Source organism: Pelodiscus sinensis, chromosome 1 (assembly GCF_049634645.1).
Source record: "Pelodiscus sinensis isolate JC-2024 chromosome 1, ASM4963464v1, whole genome shotgun sequence".
Taxonomy (NCBI): Eukaryota; Metazoa; Chordata; order Testudines; family Trionychidae; genus Pelodiscus; species Pelodiscus sinensis.
Genome location: NC_134711.1, coordinates 329,438,005 through 329,458,473, shown reverse-complemented (window position 1 = coordinate 329,458,473; position 20,469 = coordinate 329,438,005). Strand labels below are relative to the sequence as shown.

The window sequence follows — 20,469 nt, the reverse complement described above, 5'->3', positions numbered from 1 at the left end:
TTTTTGTCCTCCTCCAAGAACTCTTGTAGATTATTAGGGCACAATTTCCCTTTACAGAAATCATGCTGACTTTTCCTCAACAAATTATGTTAATCTATGGGTATGTCTACACTACATGGCTCTGTCGATGGACCCATGTAGATGAGCTTTGTAGACATAGGAAAATGAAGAATGAAGCGGTGATTTAAATAATCTCCGCTTCATTTACATCAAAATGGCTGCCGCACTGTGCCTATCAGCTGTTTGTCGGCACAGCGCGGTAGTCTAGACACTCTGTGGTCGATATGAAAAGCCTTTGTCGACCGCCCCGGTAAACCTCATCTCACAAGGCATAACAGGGCGGTCGACAAAGGCTTTTGATGTTGACCGCGGAGCGTCCAAACTACCCCGCTGTGCCAACAAACAGCTGATCGGCACAACGTGGCTGCCATTTTGATGTAAATGAAGCAGTGATTATTTAAATTGCCGCTTCATTTTCCTATGTCTACAAAGCTCATCTACATGGTTCTGTCAAGAGAGCCATGCAGTGTAAACATACCCTATGTGTCTGACAATTTATTCTTTAGGATAGATTCAACAGATTTGTCCAGTACTGATGTTAGCCTTACCGATCTCAAATTGCCAGGATCACCTTTAGAGCCATCTTTTAATATTGGAGTCACATTAGCTATCTTCCCGTCATTAGTACAGAAGCTGATTTAACAAACCACAATTAATAGTTCTGCAATTTTACCTTTAAGTTCTTTCAGAACTCTTGGGTGAATGACATCTGGTCCTGGTGACTTGTTATTGTTAAGCTTATACATTTGTGCCAAATCCTCCTCTACAGAAACCTCAGACATGGACAAGTCCACTTATTTGTCACCTAAAAATAATGGTCAGGTTTGGGAACCTCCCTAACATCCTCAGTCATGTAAACTGAAGAAAGTCTGCTGAGGGAATGATAAGATGTTAGATGGAAGAAGCTGGTGAGACTATGAACTTCCACAATGCTGAGTGCAACCACAGTGGGACATAGCCAACTTCGTTAATTAGGCGGTAACAGTTCCCTTCTTGGGACACAGTTTCAGTTCAGCGGCCCAATGGGATCACATTCTGCAGATGAATTTCTTCATTTTGTCACGAAGCTTTTTGGTTTTGACTCCATAAATGATGGGGTTGAGCATGGTGGGGACGAGGACATAGACATTGGCCAAGAAGATTTGAACATGAGGAGCGATGCTTCCACCAAACCAATTTATCATAATGAAGAAAAGATAGGGAGTATAAAACATCAGCATCACACTGATGTGGGCGGTGCAGGTGTTGAGGGCTTTATGGTGGGCTTTCTGAGAGGAGATTCTAAGAACGGCCCTGAGAATCAGAAAGTATGAAAGGGCAAGGAGCATCATGTCCAACCCAACAAGAGTAAGTGTCATCCCCAAGCTATAGAGCCTGTAGAATGTGAGGTCTCCACATAAAATCTTTGCCACAAGGATAGGCTCACAGATTGTATGAGCGATGATGCGTTTGCCGCAGATTGGCAGTTGGCTCATCATCAGGGGCATGGGAAGCGCACAGAGAATCCCTCGTATTAAACTGATGAGCCCAAAGGTAGCTAACCGTGTGTGGGTGAGGATGGTGGCATATCTCAAAGGGTTGCATATGGCCACGTAGCGATCAAAGCCCATTGCCATAAGGATGGAGGATTGCATTACAAAAGCCAGGCCAAGGAAGGTAATTTGGGTGAGGCAGCCACTCACTGTGATAACTTCCAGATTGAACCAAAATATACCCAGGGCTTTGGGCACAATGCAGGTAGAGGTGGTGATGTCGGTGAGTGCCAGCATACAGAGCAGCAGGTACATCGGCTGGTGCAGGGTCTGCTCTTTGCCTACCACGAACAGAACAGAAACATTTCCTAACAGGCAGAAAATGTAGCAAATAGCATAAGGGAGGGAAATCCAGACGTGAGAATCTTCCATGCCTGGGATGCCTCTTAGGATGAATGTTGATGTGTCAGATGGGCTGAGGTTGAAAGCTGCCATGAGGTGGTGGATGAGACAACTGGGTTGAGGAATGCACAGATGCCTGTGAAAACACAGAAGCACACTGAGCTGGTGTTATAGATAATACCCAATATCACAGGAAACATGATAGTTATTACCAGTTTAGAAAAGTGAGTATTGATGTGGCCGCTTCTACAGAAGGCCACAGATTATTTAGACCAAAGTCAAATCTAGAGAAGCTCTCGGAAGGCGCTAACTGTGCCAGGATAATTCGCAGCCGGATGGCAGATAAAGTTTGATGTCAAGAGGTTCAACATATCTGCCCACTAAATGGAAAGCTTGAGCTCCTCAAACATCAAACAAGGTTCTAACTGGATGGTCTGAACTCAGGACAGGGACCTGGGCACCTTTGACACACAGCTGTGGGAAACCCTGCTCACAGTGCACGCGTGGGGAGAATCACTGGGGCCCTTGAACAGAAGGACAGGCAGGGGGGATTATACATTTTATAACGAATATAAATATTTGTAAAGTTATGAGTAATCTAACAAGAAGTGAGTAGTGAAGTGGAAACATTTACAGGTGGCACTACATTATTTAGGTGACATTCAAATCCAGAGAAGAATTCAGAGGAGCTAATCGAGGCAGATGAATCAGCAGGATGACGGCAGGTGACATTTTATGTTGACAACTTCAGTCATTCCATTGGATGGAAAGGTTTCAAGCCCTCAAACACTTAACAAGGTTCTAATTTCATTGTATGAACTCAGTACACAGACCTGAGCGCTATGGCCCACAACTCTGGGGAAACCCTTCTGACAGGCCTCGCCATGACAGAATCTAATAAAACATTGGGATCCGTGAGAAATGAGATGCGGAGTCATACATAAAATGCAATGCCATGAGATCATTCAGACCCAGGCTGATAAAGCTGTATGCTGCTGGGAGGATAACCGCTCTTGTTTTCCTTGCTGGTTTGAGCATGTTTGGGCTCTTGTGTGCATTGTTCCACACTGAGTTTGATAGTTGGATGGAAATGTTTGAGAGAGTTTGAAAAGGCTGAGGTGGCTAACTTACAAAGTAATGGAATAAGAGAGGACATGAGAATAGATTATAAGTGACTGAGCAGTAGAGTGTACACTGAGAAAGTATTCTCCCTGTCCACTAAGAAAAGAAGCAGGGCACATTTAATGAAACATGGTACACTTGAAACAGATAAAAAAGAATCTGTCCTTCATTCAACATCCAATTAGAGTAAGGAATTCATTGCCACAAGAGGTAGTTGAGGCCATTAGGTAAACAAGAATCAGGAAGAGTTTTGATTTTTACACGGAGAGAGATATTATCCAATCAGAACCTTTATAGTTACATAAATATTTTTGAAAGACCGATACACTGTGTTTCATGGAACAAAACAATCTATAGAAATCTCCCCATTTCCACTTAAGCTTACTATTCACACTACAGACCTGCACCTCTGGTTAATCTAGGGTCAAAGTATGTAATGGTGCTTGTATTATAGGGAACCGCTGTTGGATGCAATGACTCTAAGCAAGATTTAGTGGCCTGAAGAGATAATTAGCTAATCGTGAACTCCCAGGGTGACCTTGGGGCCAAAAGAGCCAATGCGACCCTGGGATGCTACCTAGGGGAAACTCAAGGAGACCTTGTGACCCTTTGGGGGAGGGATAGCTCAGTGGTTTGAGCCTTGGTCTGCTAAACCCAGTGTTGTGAGTTCAATCCTTGCAGCAACCATTCAGGGATTTGTGGCAAAAATTTGTCAGGGATGGTACTTGGTCCTGCTGTGAAGGCAGGGGACTGGACTTGATGACCTTTCAAGGTCCCTTCCAGTTCTAGGCAATCTCCATTAATTAAGAGAAGTTAATTTACCTGAGCATTTGGTGCTGGTGCAACTGCTACTGGAATCCTGTTTCCATGTCTTGGTCCACAATAAAAAGGATAGTTGATAACACTGAAGAGAAAAATCACCAAAAAATTAGAAAACCTGCTGTGTTGTGATGGATTCAATGAGCTTAATTGGTTTAATTCAAGGAAGGTAGTTAAGAAGAAGCAGAACTTGAGAACTGTGTATATGTAAGTACAGATGAAAACATTTAATAAAAGGCTTTTTGGCTTAGCATACAGAAATGTACATTTAAACAAAACCAGAGAGAGTAATTAATGATTAGAACAATACACCAAGAGTCTTGGTGACTTCTTTATCACTGAAAAGGTTTACATCGAGGTTTGGTGTTTCTCCCTCTGAAAGATCAGCTCTAGGAATATTACTGTGAAAATTGTCTACCCAGGCAGTTAGACAGGTGATCATAATGGTCACTTCTGGTCTTGGAATTCTGGCCTGGCTCGTCCTCAGCTTTATTGCAGCCCATTGGAAACGCCGATCTCCCTGAGGAGGCTTTTCAGTGTTCACATTTGCTCCCGTTGCTGTGGGGCTGTAGTAGGGTTGCTCATGAGAACAGGAATGGTCTGGGTGGAAGATGGTATTAGAGAAAACAGACTACAATGAGGTCCATGGTACTTTACAGTGTGCAGCATTTTTTGTCTTCCTTACACCTCTTTGGTCTGTGCATGAGGCCAGCTGCCCGTTCCCTTGTCACCTGATTACCGGAATCTGTGCCACAGTGATCTGGATACTGCATGGTTGCTCCTACACCCTCCCGCATACCATGCATTCCTTTCAGGTATCCAGAAACACCTGGTTTCCCCAAAGTGTGAATGAGAAAAATGATTTTCTGTCACTTCTTTTTGTCCTCCTCAGAGCACAGTCACATAGAGAGAACAGCCCCCTTGCCCTCCCTGAAAGCAATTGTGATGCTGATTGTTTTCAACCTTTGAGCAACTCTCCTCTCAGTTAATGGAGATTGCCTATTTTCTAAAGCTGGAAGGGACCTTGAAAGATCATTGAATCTAGTCCCCTGCCTTCATAGCAGGACCAAGTACCATCCCTGACAAATTTTTGCCCCAAATGGTCACCACAAGGATTGAACTCACAACCCTGGGTTTAGCAGGCTAATGCGCAAACCACTGAGCTATCCTTCCTTTAAATGAAGCAAACTCACCTACCTTACAAGGGGCAGGGGATGCCTCCAGCTGAACCCACAGTAGACTTGTGGTCAGTTCAAATCAGACCATGTATTCAAATTCCTACATGTTGGTGTAGAATAATCTGAAGGACTCCTAGATTTCACCCATAGCCCTGGTCTAACAAGCCAAGCATCTACACTACCCAAGCCTCTTATTTTGGAAAAAACAGGCTGGTTATTTTGAATAATAACTCCTGTGTTCCTTGAGGAGTAATACTTATTGCAAAACAGTTAATTCAGGGGTTATTATTTCAAAATACTTTCCTAGTGCGGACATTCTCTCTGGCTACGTCTACATTGGCAAGATTTAGTGCCAAAGCAGGTGCTTTTGCACAAAATCTTGCTACCTGTCTACACTGGCCGCAAATACTTGCGCAAGGACATTGACGTTCTAATGTATGAAATCAGTGCTTCTTGCGCAAATACTATGACACTGCCACTCAGGGATAAGTCCTCTTGAGCAAGTGTTCTTGCACAAGAGGCCAGTGTAAACAGGAAACATCAATTTCTTGCGCAAGAAAGCCCGATGGCTAAAATGGTCATCGGAGCTTTCTTGCGCAAGAGAGCATCCACACTGGCACGGATGCTTTTGCGCAAAAGCACATCTTTTGTGCAAAGGCACATGCCAGTGTAGACGCTCTCTTACTCAAATACTCTAACGCAAAAACTCTTGCGTTTAGAGTATTTGCGCAAAATCTTGCCAATGTAGACGTAGTGTCTGTGTTTTAGTTTTGGCAACTGGAGAGTGTTGGTTTGCTTGAGTGCTCAGAGTCTGACTGAAACACCCATGTCTGGGACATTCTCAGACCAGGTTTGAAAGTTGGATATTTTAAATCACATGGGCCTCAGTTTTGCTCTCAGGGAAGCCAGTGTCAATACTGAAGGCAGAATGTGAGAGCAGATTGTGGTCAGCATGTGACCCATTATTGTTGTAAGCCCCCGGTAACACAGATCTCCACTGCCGGGGCTTTGGCTGCTCTCTCTACCTGTGCGGTGAAGTTGAGGAATTGGAAAACCACACTGCACAAAACCAGGAAACTACTGCGATGGATAGAAGGACACAGTAGGAAACAAGGGACTGATTCTAAGGACAGATAATGGTCTCAACTTTTCCAGTATATTGTAAATTTAACCTGATAAATCTTTGGTATGTCTAAAAAAACCCCTAAACAATTCCAGTCACTGTGTGGGTGAATTCCTGCCCAGATTTTAACCCTGGAGCCCTTCCTCAGTCCTTACCACTAATTCTTAATGCAAAAACAGGCAACTCACCACAATCCCGCTCAGCAGAGAGAGGAAATCTACTTCCTGCAGAAGCAAGGCAGAGATAAGAGACTCAGCATGACACTCGGCAAGCAGAACAGTCCCCTTTATGATTTCCCTGTTCAGTCCCTGCGGGCTCCCAGGTGGGCCAGGATTCACAGATCATTTCCTCAGCTCTGTGAGAAGTGGGATGAGCAGAAATTAGACCCTGGAGAGACACAGCTTGAGAGCCTCCAAGACTGAGGGGAAAACAACTAAGGAGAGTTGGCAATTTATCAAAGGGACATTGTTAAGGGCCCAAAAGCAAGATATTCCGCTGCGTCAGAAAGATAGAAAATATGGAAAAAGAACTGCCTTGGCTTAACCACGAGATCTTGCATGATCTAAAAATAAAAAAGGAGTCATAAAAAATGGAAAGTAGGACAAATTTCAAAGAATGAATATAGGCAAGCAACACAGGAATGCAGGGGCAAGATTACAAAGGCAAAGGCACAGGCACAAAATGAGCTCAAACTAGCTACGGGAACAAAGGGAAATAAGAAGACTTTTTATAAATACATTAGAAGCAAGAGGAAGACCAAGGACAGGGTAGGCCCACTGGTCAGTGAGGAGGGAGAAACAGTAACATGAAACTTGGAAATGGCAGAGATGCTTAATGACTTCTTTGTTTCGGTCTTCACCGAGAAGTCTGAAGGAATGATTAACATGGTGAATGTTAGTGGGATAAGGGTAGGTTTAGAAGATAAAATAAAAAAAGAACAAGTTAAAACTCACCTAGAAAAGTTAGATGCCTGCAAGTCACCAGGGCCTGATGAAATGCATCCTAGAATACTCAAGGAGCTGATAAAGGAGGTATCTGAGCATATAGCTATCATCTTTGGAAAATCATGGGAGACAGGAGAGATTCCAGAAGACTGGAAAACGGCAAATATAGTGCCCATTTATAAAAAGGGAAATAAGAACAACCCAGGAAACTACAGAAAAGATAGTTTAACTTCTGTGCCTGGGAAGAAAATGGAGCAAGTAATTAAGGAAATCATCTGTAAACACTTGGAAGGTGGCTAGGTGATAGGGAACAGCCATCATGGACTTCTAAAGAACAAATCATGTCAAACCAATCTGATAGCTTTCTTTAATAGGATAACGAGTCTTGTGGATAAGGGAGAAGCGGTGGATGTGGTATACCTAGACTTTAGTAAGGCATTTGATACGGTCTCGCATGATATTCTTATCAATAAACTAGGCAAATATAACTTGGATGGGGCTACTATAAGGTAGGTGCATACCTGGCTGGGTAACCATATCAATGGTTCACAATCCTGCTGGAAAGGTATAACAAGTTGTGTTTTGCAAGGGTCTGTTTTGGGACCGGCTCTGTTCAATATCTTCATCAACGATTTAGATATTGGCATAGAAAGTACGCTTATTAAGTTTGCAGAGGATACCAAGCTGGGAGGGGTTGCGACTGCTCAGGAGGATAGGGTGATAATTCAAAATGATCTGGACAAATTGGAGAAATGGTCTGAGGTAAACAGGATGAAGTTTAATAAAGAGAAATGCAAAGTGCTCCACTTAGGAAGGAACAATCAGTTTTATACATACAGAATGGGAAGCGACTGTCTAGGAAGGAGTACAGCAGAAAGGAATCTAGGGGTTATAGTGGACCACAAGTTAAATATGAGTCAGCAGTGGGATGCTGTTGCAAAAAAAGCAAACATGATTCTGGGATGCATTAACAGGTGTGTTGTGAACAAGACATGAGAAGTCATTCTTCCGCTCTACTCTGCACTGGTTAGGCCTCAGTTGGAGTAGTGTGACCAGTTGTGGGCACCGCATTTCAAGAAAGATGTGGAGAAATTGGAAAGGGTCCAGAGAAGAGCAACAAGAATGATTAAAGGTCCAGAGAACATGACCTATGAAGGAAGACTGAAAAAATTGAGTTTGTTTAGTTTAGAAAAGAGAAGACTGAGGAGGGACATAATGACCGTTTTCAGGTATCTAAAAGTTTGTCATAAGGAGGAGGGAGAAAACTTGTTCATCTTGGCCTCCGAGGATAGAACAAGAAGCAATGGGCTTAAACTTCAGCAAGGGAGGTTTAGATTGGACATTAGGAAAAAGCTCCTAACTGTCAGGGTGGTCAAACATTGGAATAAATTGCCTGGGGAGGTTGTGGAATCCCCATCTCTGGAGATATTTAAGAGTAGGTTAGATAAATGTCTATCAGGGATGGTCCTGCCATAGGGGCAGGGGACTGGACTCGATGACCTCTTGAGGTCCCTTCTGGTCCTAGTATTCTATGATTTTATGAGAGTGAACTAATTTAATGGTAATAGTGACCTAGCCGGTCAGGGCAACCTGCTTGTTACAAATGTTGAGTCTGGTCACTTCATTGTGCTGATACCATAGGCAATGGTGAGAAAAGGGACAAATGGGAAAAGTTCAAGGAGAGACAGGATCCCGCTCTGTGGGCAGGGACCCATCACCAGAGCTGTCGATGGAATGGAAGACAGATTAACAATCTGTTCCTCACACATTCTAGGCCCTGGCTGTGCTGTGGGGCTGACATGGCCCAGACGCCTGCTCTGAAAGTGCCACACATCTCAGACTCTACGTGGCAGGACCCTCTCCAGCCCTGTCAGGGTCCGGCCTTCAAGCTCTGTTGCCTGGTGGCATCTCCTTGTGCTGACCCCTCTGCCCAGTGCCCCAGTTTGCTCTCCCCGGCTTCTCATTGTGCTCAGCTGCCATGTTACTTCCTGCAGAGCTGGTGTTTGAGGTGATTATTTAGACCAAAATCAAATCAGAGTGGTTCTTAGAAGGCACTAAACGTGCCAGGTTAATTGGCAGCATGATGACAAATGAACTTTGATGTTGAGAGGTGCAACATGCCTGCCCATTTAAGGGAAAAGCTTAAATTTGAACTCCTCAAATATCAAACAAGGTTCTAATTCTGGTTCTCCCTGCCCCAGGTGGGTGTTGAAGTTTTAGACATGCTTGATAAAGATCATATAAGTGTTTCTCTCTCTCTGGTGCAGATTGGGTTGTATTTTAGGATTTGGCTAACCCACATGCAATATATTCAACAGCCACCGTGAGAAAAAAATAGTAAAACATGGGAAAGGCTGACGGAAACAAGGGATCCTGCTCTGTGGGAATCGGAATGTCACCAACAGAGGCCAGTGGGATGTGAAGAAGATTCAGGTTTGTTTCTTGCACATCCCAGGCCTCCTGTCAGGCCCTGGCAGTGATGAAAGTGCCACATAACCTTAGACTCTGGGTGGCAGGACCAGTTTCATCAGTGTCCTTCCATCAGATTCACGTCCTCCTTCTGAGTCTGGCCTTCCAGTCCCTGTTGTCTGGTGAAATCTTCCTGTGCAGGGTTCTGTGCCCAGGGCCCCACCTTCCTCTCCTCAGCTTCTCATTGTGCTCAGTTGCCATGTGACTTCCTGCCGTGCCAACATCCACTGTCCTGGCTCAGGTCCTGCAACCTCGCTGTCACTCGGCTCTGCTGGTCAGGTCCTGCATCTTCCTTGCCTCACCCTGCCGTCCTGCCTCCAATCCAGCTCTGCCTTCTGGGCTGTGTCGTGGTCTCTGTGGTTCCCGTGGCTTTTCCTCTGCCTCCATCTTATCTTGTAAAGCTGGGAGATTCTTCTTCAAGTGCTTGTTCATGTCCATTCTAATTAGGTGATCATGCACCGCGTGCACAGATTATGGAGCTTTTTCCCTGAGCAATACCGGTTGGGCCAACTGTGGAGCCCCCTAGTGTGGCGCCTACATATCAGCACATATATACCCCTGCTGGCCCCTCACCCTCTCACCCCCTCAGTTTCTTCTTACTGCCCGTGATGGTAGCTATAGCATTTCCCTGAGCTTGTATATCCCTAACATTAGTATCTATAAATAGTTAGCTAAGAGTAGTTTCTCCCCTCCGGCCTCTCCCCAGCTGGAGAGGGGATGCCAAGGCCGAAGGGCTTCAATATAACATAATACTAACTGGTAGAGAGCAGACTATAGAGCACGTCTAAACTATGGGGGGAGGGTTGAAAGAGGATATGCAAATTCTGTGGGAATTTGCATATCTTCTTCCAATCTCTCTTTCGAAAGAGGATCTTCTTCCGATTCTCTTCCGATCTCACTTTCTTCTTCTGATCTCACTTTCAAAAGAGGATCTTTCAAAAGTGAAAGTAGTCTGGATGCATTTTGGGGGGGAGAACCCCTTTTCCGAAAAAAATGCATAAACCTCATTTTTTAAAGGATAACTTTTTTTTTCGAAAAATAGTTTTTTTTCTGAAAAAAACCGTGTCCAGGCTACTTTCACTTTCGAAAGATCCTCTTTTGAAAGCGAGATCGGAAGAAGATATGCAAATTCCCACAAAATGTTCATATCCTCTTTCAAAAATTCGATGTAGTCTAGACCTAGCCATAGAGAACATATTATAGGTTACCGACCAATAGAGTGTACACTGAGAATGTGTTCTCCCTGTTTGCTAAGGAAAGAACCAGGGTGCATGCAGTGAAACATGGCACATTGAAAACTGATTGAAAAAGGAGCTATTGTTCAGTCAGTGTTCAGTTAGATTGAGGAACTCATTGCCACAGGATGTAGTTGAGGCCATTAGGCAAGTAAGAATCAGGAAGGGAGCCCCTTAGGTTGGTGCCAACATATCGACACATATATTCCCCTGCAGGACCTTCACCCCTCAGTTCCTTGTTACTGCCATCGTTGTTAAGACTGATAGTCTTTCCCTTAGCTTGTACATAGTTCTTTAGATCTCTAAGGCTACGTCTAGACTGCCCCCTCTTGCACAAGAGAATATGCAAATGAGGCAAAGTGGTGAATATCGCCGTGCCTCATTTGCATATTTAACGAGCAGCCATTTTTGTGCAAGTGGCTTTTGTGCAAGAGCCGTTCTGCCACTTTTTTCAGGCAGAATAGCTCTTGCGCAAGAGTGGGGTTTTGCACAAAAAGGAGTAGTGTAGATGGCTCCTTTTTGCTCAAAAGCCCCTTGTGCAGAAATGGCAGCTCATTAAGTATGCAAATGAGGCATGGCGATATTCACCACTTTACCGCATTTGCAGTCTCTTGCACAAAAAGGAGCAGTCTAGATGTAGCCTAAATGTTCAGTTTCTCAGTCGTTTAGTACCCTAACATTAGTATCATATATATAGTAGCCCAGTGTCTATGAGTCTGTAATGCCGAAATGGTGTCTGTTCCCTCTGGACGGCGCTGTTTCCTGAAATGCTGGCTGTTCCCTCTGGGGGGCGATGTTGCTGAAATGCTGGCTGTTCCCTCTGGGTGGCCCATGCTGCATGGGGAGTGTGGGGCCCAAATGGCCATTTGGGCTCCACAGTCCCCCGAGTGAGAGGCAGGAGGGGGAGGAGAAAAGAAAGAGAGAGACAAAGAGAGAGGCAGGAGGCAGAGGAGAACTAAGAGAGAGAGACGGGGAGGCAGTAGGAGAAGGAGAGAGAGAGAGAGAGAGAGAGACAGAGCGAGAGACCGGAGGCTCAGGAGAGAAGACCAACGTGGAGGAGAGACCTGAAAATCCTGTCTTACGACGGGCTAATTGGCTAGTCTGTAAATAGTTAGCTAAGAGGGGTTTCTCCCCGCCAACCTCTCTCCGGCTGGGGAGGGGATGCCAAGGCCGCAGGGCTTCAAGCCTTTCGCTTCGTGACTGAAACCTACGCCCTGAATTAATTTCGAAATAGCAGTTGGATTGTGTAGATGCTAGGAAAGTTATCTCGAAATAACATTGCTGTGTAGACATGCCCTTAGTCTCCCCTTTTCAAAGATGAAAAGTCCCAGTCTTTCAGACTATGTCTACACTGCAGGCTTCTTGTGCAAGAAGCTTTTTGTGGAAGAGATCTTCCACAAAAACTTCTTGCACAAGAGCACGTCCACACTGCAAACGTGCATTGAAAGGGCCATGCGACTTTGTGCAAGAGAGCATCTATATTGTGTGAAAGCACTCTCAAAAGCAAACTCTGATTGCTATTTACAGAATGGCCACCAGGGCACCTGGGCTTTTTCGGATTGCCTCTTTTTGTACAAAAAAACCCTGTTCCCTATCCAAACATGCCTTTTTGCGCAAGAGCTCTTGGCAAAAAGGAGCTATTACTCATAGAAAGAGGAACAGCTATTGCGCAAAAGCCCCTCTCCTCTTTCGATTTTTTTGCTCAAAAACTCACTTGAGGTATGGCCACTCTGCAAGTTTTTGTGGCAAAACGACTGATTTCCACAAAAACTCTGTAATGTAGACAATCTCTCTTCATACATAACCTATTCCAAATCCCTCATCATTTTTGTTGCTCTTTTCTAAAACTTTTCGGCTGTGTCTAAACTACATGCCTCCATCGATGGAGCCATGTAGATGAGGGTTGTAGGCAAAGGGAAATGAAGCCGCGATTTAAATAATCGCAGCTTCATTTAAATATTCATGGCTGCCACGCTGAGCCGACAAACAGCTGATCAGCTGTTTGTCCACTCAGCGCACTAGTCTGGACGCTCCCGTGCCGATCTGAAAGCCCTTTATCGACCTCCCCGTTATGCCTGGTAGGATGAGGTTTACCAGGGAGGTCGATAAAGGGCTTTCATGTCGGCAGGGGAGCATCCAGACTAGCGCGCTGAGCGGACAAACAGCTGAACAGCTGTTTGTCAGCTCAGCGTGGTAGCCATGTAAATTTAAATGAAGCTGCGATTATTTAAATCACGGCTTCATTTCCCTTTGCCAAACAAACAAATCTACATGGCTCCGTGAACAGAGCCATGTAGTTTAGACGTACCCTTCCAGTGCCAAGATATCCTTTTTGAGATGAGGTGACCACATCTTAATTCTGTTGAGCAGTTAAATATCATCTGCAAATTTTGCAACCTCACTGCTTACCCCTTTCTCCAGATCATTTATAAATAAGTTGAATACACCTGGTTCTAGTAAGGACCCTTGGAGGAAACCACGAGTCACCTCTCTGCATTCTGAAAGCTGACCATGTATTCCAACCCTTTGTTTCCTGTCTTTTACCCTGTTATCAGTCCACAACAGGACGTTCCCTCTTATTTCATCACTTACTTAAGAGCCTTTGGCAAGGGAACTTGTCAAAGTCTTCCTGGAAATCTAATATACTATATCCATTGGATTACCCTTGTCTATATGCTTTTTGACCATCTCTGTTGGAGTCACATTAGCTATCTTCTGGTCATTAGGCATAAAAGCTAATTTAACTGATAGTTTACAAACCACAGTTAATAATTATGCAATTTCACATTTAAGTTCTTTCAGAATTCTTGGCTGAATGCCATCTAATCACGGTGACTTGTTACCATTAAGTTTATTAATTTGTGCCAAATCTTCCTCTACAGAAACCTCAAATACGGACAATTCCTCAGATTTCTCACCTAAAAAGAATGGCTCAGGTTTAGGAATCTTCCTAACATCCTCAGTCATGTAAACTGAAGAAAGTCCAGTAAATGAAACGAACAATTTAAAATTACCAGATTGGTCTATACATCAAGTATACAACAAAAGTTTTATTTACACATCTAATACAGATTTGAGTTTTTTTCCCCAATTGATAAGTTCCTGGAAGAGCTTGCTCACATTAGCAATAAAGTGAAAAGAAAAACAAATTCTGTCCTATTCAGGAGTTCTGAGGTTACTGTACACAAAAATCTGCTAAAGTAGTGCAAACATTCATTCCTTGGTGTAAAATGTTCAGAACAGAATTTGTGTTGTCTCATATCTGGTTTTAGAGCAAAAAGGTTTTTTCCAAAGTTCCACTTCTGTCTTGCTCTATAGTTCTAAACCTGTTTTTATCAGGTTCATCAGGGAAAACAATCTATCTTCAGAAGCCTTTTAAATCTCCACTTGAAAGGGAATCCTCTGAACTGTCATTCATGCTAAAATTCGACACTCTACGTGTGGGTCTCAACAAAGACCCCAGTTATCTTGCTCATTACAAAGATAGCTTCCCCAATTATCACCTCTAATACCATTAGCTCACAGACATTTACCTTTCCCCACCTCTAATACCATTAGCTCACTGACATTTATCCCCCCCGCATCCCCCTTCTGTTCTGAAATGTGATTTGTCCTTTTCATATGTGTTCTCTTTTTTTTAATTGTATCCTTTGGTATATATGGTTGTGACTATTTTCTTCCACTATTTGATCTGAGGAAGTGGGTCTGGCCCACGAAAGCTCATCATCTAATAAACCATCTTGTTAGTCTTTAAAGTGCTACATAGTCCTGTATTTTGTTTCAGCTATACCAGACTAACATGCTACATTTCTATCACTATCTTCTTCAGAGATGCTTCAGTATTGCCATCAACAAGGGTGTGTCTAAATTACATGGCTTCATCGACAGAGCCATGTAGATTAGGCTGATCGGCAGAGGGAAATGAAGCCGTGATTTAAATAATCGTGGCTTCATTTAAATTTAAATGGCTGCCCCACTCTGCTGATCAGCTGTTTGTTGGCAGATCGGGGCAGTCTAGACACTCCCCTGTCGACATGAAAGCCCTTTGTTGACCTCCCTGGTGTCACGTTACTGGATTTTGAGGGGAGCAGCCAGAACACTGCTGCACCCATGGGGGGGGTGTTGGCCCAAAAAAGGTATAAAAGGGGGTCATGTGAGGTTGTCAGCCAACGGTCAGGGCAGTGTGTGTGTGTGTTTCTGAGAAAAGGTTTAACGTCCGTGTCTTTACTGCTAGGACCGGGGTCCCATCACAGAGGGTAGCCAGCAGGCCAACAGATGCCCCTTTATAGGAAGAGCTTATTACACCTCAGATTTTAGCTGCTAGAATGCAAGATTCCTTCGCAGCAGGCAGTCTGGGAAAGACTGAGAAGTGCCCCAACGGACCTGTCACCTGGGAGTGACACAGATCCAAACGCCCAAGCTCTTCCTATACCTGTCCTTTATGACTGGCTGAAGTTCTTTTAAATTGTGCTTGGTTCTGTTACAGCAACTGAAGGAGTCAGGTTAAAAGCTTAAAAAGTTAGGGTATGTCTACACTACCACCCTAGTTCGAACTAGGGTGGCAATGTAGGCAACCGGAGTTGAAATGAAGCCCGGGATTTGAATTTCCCGGGCTTCATTTGCATAAAGCCGGGCGCCACCATTTTTAAATGTCCACTAATGCGGACTCCATGCCGCGCGGCTACACGAGGAGTAATGGTAAGTTTGGACTAGGAAGCCTAGTCCGAACTACTTAGTCCGTGCCGCGTGTAGCCGTGCGGCACGGAGTACGCACTAGCGGACATTTAAAAATGGCGGCACCCGGCTTTATGCAAATGAAGCCCGGGAAATTCAAATCCCAGGCTTCATTTGCTACTCCGGTTGCCTACATTACCACCCTAGTTCGAACTAGGGTGGTAGTGTAAACATACCCTTACAGGTTTATTAAAAAGACTTATAAATCATATGGTTACAATGGCTATTGCTCTCTTTCTTAACTGTTAGCAAATACAGATTTTAAAAATGGTTACAAAGAAAATAAAGATAGAAAATAGAAATAATGGTACCAAGTGACAGCTTAATCTTTAAAGAACTCTAAATCTATGTGTACGCTTAAGACTAAGGACCACATCCAGTTACAATTTTTACCCCTTTCTGTGCCTCTCGACTCCAGCATGTCAGGCCAGGGCTGATCTCTCAATTCTTAGGAAAGACGAATACGAGGTGGAACCTCGGGAGATCAAACACCTAACCCGACCAGCAGATAGATGGTAGATTGACACTCAGAGTAAATGTGCTGCTGGACCCATCTTTATACCCCTGGGGGCCTGTATCCTCTTTCTTATCTAAGATGCCAAATTGTACTGGTCTGTCTTTGTGACGCCAGTTCTTACAAGCAAGTTTCAACTTAATTTACACTTGCAAGAGGGATAACTAAATTGTGAGTACTAGACATTTTTTTTTACTGGGCGAGAGATTCCTCCCCCCGCGGACGGCTGTGTGTTTGTATCAATATGGGTTAAGTCAAGGGCACTCCTTGGCAGCCTCTTGGTCAGCAATTGGCATATCTCTGTTTACAGCCATTCATGGTCACAGAAGCCTGCCATATCCGGGCCTTCTGTTCTGTGTGCCCTGCATGCTCCAGGCAAGCAAAAATGGATGTTACAGGGGGGTTCCTGTCTGGCTACAGAGGTGTTGAATAGTAGCTTACTGTCTGATAATCCTATGTACACTAGTCATGTGATTGTATAATGCTTGTGTGTGAAATTATAAGCATGTACTTGTATGGATACTGAATATTGCTCTGCATGTAGATGAGCATTGGGCAGAGCCCAGCCTATGGACATGCTAATTAGGGAGGCCCTGCAGGACAATGGCACTCAATGGGCCAAGGACACACCTAAAGAATGAGTGGTGACTCATAGCTAAGGGCTACCAGCCGGGAACACAGGAATAAGCCGTGGGCCAGGTGACCTGCTGTAGCCAAGAAGAGACCAGGAAGGAGGAATAAATAGGCCATGTGGTGGACTCCATTTTGGTCTTCAGCTCAGCACTTCATCCCAGAGGCAGAAATGCAGGGATCGAAGAGCCAGAAAGAACTGTGGACCCATCCTGATCCTAGGATGCGCAACAAGGACTTTTGAGCCAGCAGCTGCAACATCTCTGCTAGAGCCTGCATCGAGGACTGGGAGATTCGGTGCATGTAATGTACTATCCTTTAACAACCTTACTCTCATGCTTTTCTTTATTGTAATAATAAACCTTTAGATGACAGATGCTAAAGGATTGGCTCAGCGTGATTTGTGGATAAGGTCCAGAGGGTAAATTGACCAGGGATCTGTGACTGGTTTCTTGGAACCGGACAGAACTTGTTCGGGGTAGGTGGGATTGGGTGCTAGGACCCCCTACCTGTGTATGAGGCCCAGGGCCATCTGGGGCACGGATATTGCTGGGGTGTCAGAGGGGTTTTTCTCGTGAGGCTTCAGGCAGGCTGCTGAAGCGCTCTGTGGGACTGGTTTGTGGCCTGGTTGGGGAGGTCACCAGTCTGGGGGCTGTAAGGAGCCCTGAATTTGAGCAATTCGCCCTGAGTGGACGCCCTCAGCTGTGCCCAGACACGGCCCGGTCTGTCACACCTGGTAAACCTCACCCTACAAGGCATAACGGGGAGGTCGACAAAGGGCTTTCATGTCGACAGGGGAGCGTCAAGACTGCTCCGACTTATAAGTCTCTGGTGTACATCCTATGTCAGGATGGGTCCACAGTTCTTTCCGGCTTGTTATCCCTGCAAGGCTGCATCTGAAATCAGGAGCTAAACTGAAGACCAGATGGAGGATGCTACATTGCACTTATATATTTCTGCTGGCATCCTCCTAGCCAGAGCAGGTCACATGGTCAAGCGACCTATCTCTGGTTCACATGTTGGCAGCCATTATGCAGAGCTCAACCAAAGTGGAACAGAGCAATCTTAGTCAATGAGGAGGTAACTGTTCCCCTCTTGGGACACCGTTTAAATTCAGAGGATCAATGTGATCACAACCTGCAGATGTTTTTCCTCATTTTGTCACGAAGCTCTTTGGTTTTGATTCCATATACTATTGGGTTGAGCATTGTGGGGACAAGGACACAGACATTGGCCAAGAAGATTTGAACGTGAGGAGCGATGCTCTCTCCAAACCGATTTGTCATGATGGCAAAAAGGTAGGGAGTATAAGACGTCATCATCACACCAATGTGGGCAGTGCAGGTGTTGAGGGCTTTCTGGTGGGCTTTCTGGGAGGAGATTCTAAGAACCGCTCTGATGATCAGAGAGTAGGAAAGAACAATGAGCATCAGGTCTGACCCAACAAGTGTAAGTGTCATCACCAAGCCATAGAGCCTGTAGAATGTGAGGTCCCCACATAAAATCTTTGCCACCGGAATAAACTGACAGCTCATATGAGGGATGATGCGGTTGCCGCAGAACGGCAGTGGGCTCAGCATGAGGGGCATGGGCAGCACATAAATAATCCCTCTTATTAAACTGACCAGCCCTAGTGTAGCTACCCGTGTGTTGGTGAGGATGGTGGTGTATCTGAGAGGGTTACATATGGCAACATAGCGATCGAAGCCCATTACCACCAGGATGGCTGATTGCGTTGCAAAAGATGCACTAAGGAAGGTAATTTGGGTCAGACAGCCACTCACTGTGATAACTTTCAAATTAAACCAAAATATACCCAGGGCCTTTGGCACAATGCAGGTAGACATGCCGATGTCTGTGAGTGCCAGCATGCAGAGCAGCAGATACATTGGCTGGCGTAGGGTCTGCTCTTTGCCTACCACAAACAGAACAGAGAAATTTCCCAACAGGCAGAAAATGTAGCAAATAGCATAAGGGATGGAAATCCAGACATGAGCATCTTCCAGGCCAGGGATACCACTTAGGATGAATGTTGACGTGTCAGAGGGTGTGAGGTTGAATGATGCCATGACATAGTGGATGAAACAACAGGGTTGAGGAATGCACAGGGCCCCTGTGAAAACACAGAAGCACAGTAAGCACAGATTACAGATAATAACCAATATCACAGGAAACATGGTAGTTATTGCCAGTTTAGAAAAGTGAGTACTGATGTGGCCACTATTACAGAAGGCAACAGATTTAGACCAAAGTCAAATCCAGAGTAGTCCTTAGAAGACGTTAAATGTACGAGGTTATTTGGCAGCATGATAGCAGATCAACTTCAATATTGAGAGTTGCAACATGACTGCACATTGGAGGGAAAAGCTTGAACTCCTCAAACATCAAAAAAGGTTCTAATTTAATTATATGAACTCAGGATAGGGATCTGGGTACCTTTGACACAGAGCTCTGGGAAACTCTGCTGACAATGCAAGCATGGGCAGAATCTGAGTAAAATATTGGCACCCTTAAACAGAAGGTCGGTAAGGAGAGAGTTTATTCACTTTATAACAAATTGTACTGTTAATAGTTTTATAGTTATTAGCAGTCTAGGCTAGTGGCAACCTTTCCTGGTGGCGCTAGATTATTTAGAGGAAATTCAAATCCAGAGAAGACATTAGAGTAGCTAACCAAGGCAGATGAATCATAGACTCATAGGCTACGTCTACATTGGCATCCCTTTCCGGAAAAGGGATGCTAATGAGACGGGTCGCAATTGCAAATCCGCGGGGGATTTAAATATTCCCCACGGCATTTGCATTTACATGGCTGCCGCTTTTTTCCAGCTTGGGGATAAGCCGGAGAAAAGCGCCAGTCTAGACGTGATTCTCTGGAAAATAAGCCCTTTTCCGGAGGATCTCTTATTCCTACTTTCAAGTAGGAATAAGAGATCCTCTGGAAAAGGGCTTATTTTCCGGATAATCACGTCTAGACTGGCGCTTTTCTCCGGCTCATCCCCAAGCCGGAAAAAAGTGGCAGCCATGTAAATACAAATGCCGCGGGGGATATTTAAATCCCCCGCAGAATTTGCAATTCCGAAGTCTACATTAGCATCCCTTTTCCGGAAAGGGGTGCCAATGTAGACACAGCCATAGACTTTAAGGTCAGAAAAGACCATTTTGATCATCTAGTCTGACCCCCTGCACAGTGCAGGCCACAGAATCTCACCCACCCCCTCCTAGAATAATCCTCTCACCTATATGTCAGATATTGAAGCCTTCAAATACTTTGAAGACCCCAAGATGCAGAGAATCCTCCAGCTGTGATCTGTGCCCCATGCTACAGAGGAAGGCGAAAAACCTCCAGGGCCTCTGCCAATCTACCCTGGAGGAAAATTCCTTCCCGACCCCAAATATGGCGATCAGCTATACCCTGAGCATGTGGGCAAGACTCACCAGCCAGACACCTAGAAAGTTCTCTATAGTAACTCCTATCATCCCTCCATTGACCTATTTACCTCTGATAATGAATAGTGAATTAGTTACCAAGATCATGTTATCTCATCAAACCATCCCCTTCATAAACCCATCTAGTTTAATCTTGAAGCCAGATAGATCTTTTGCCCCCACTACTTCCCTTGGAAGGCCATTCCAGAATCTCACTCCTCTAATGGTTAGAAACCTTTGTCTAATCTCAAGTCTAAACTTCCTACTAGCCAACTTATATCCATTTGTTCTTGTGTCCACATTGGTATTAAGCTTAAATAATTCCTCTCCCTCCCTGGT

General features: G+C 44.6%; 2 protein-coding genes across 2 annotated transcripts; both read right to left on the bottom strand.

Annotated features, from left to right (window-relative positions):
• Positions 1-1,088: 1,088 nt before the first annotated feature.
• LOC102449228 (olfactory receptor 52D1-like) lies at positions 1,089-2,027 on the bottom strand. Its single transcript, XM_006130961.3, has one exon. The coding sequence runs from the start codon at positions 2,025-2,027 to the stop codon at positions 1,089-1,091; it is 939 nt and encodes a 312-aa protein (XP_006131023.3).
• Positions 2,028-17,832: 15,805 nt separating this feature from the next.
• Positions 17,833-18,771, bottom strand: LOC102448986 (olfactory receptor 52E8-like). The gene has a single exon (XM_075930363.1). It carries the CDS (start codon positions 18,769-18,771, stop codon positions 17,833-17,835), a length of 939 nt encoding a protein of 312 aa, XP_075786478.1.
• Positions 18,772-20,469: the final 1,698 nt, after the last annotated feature.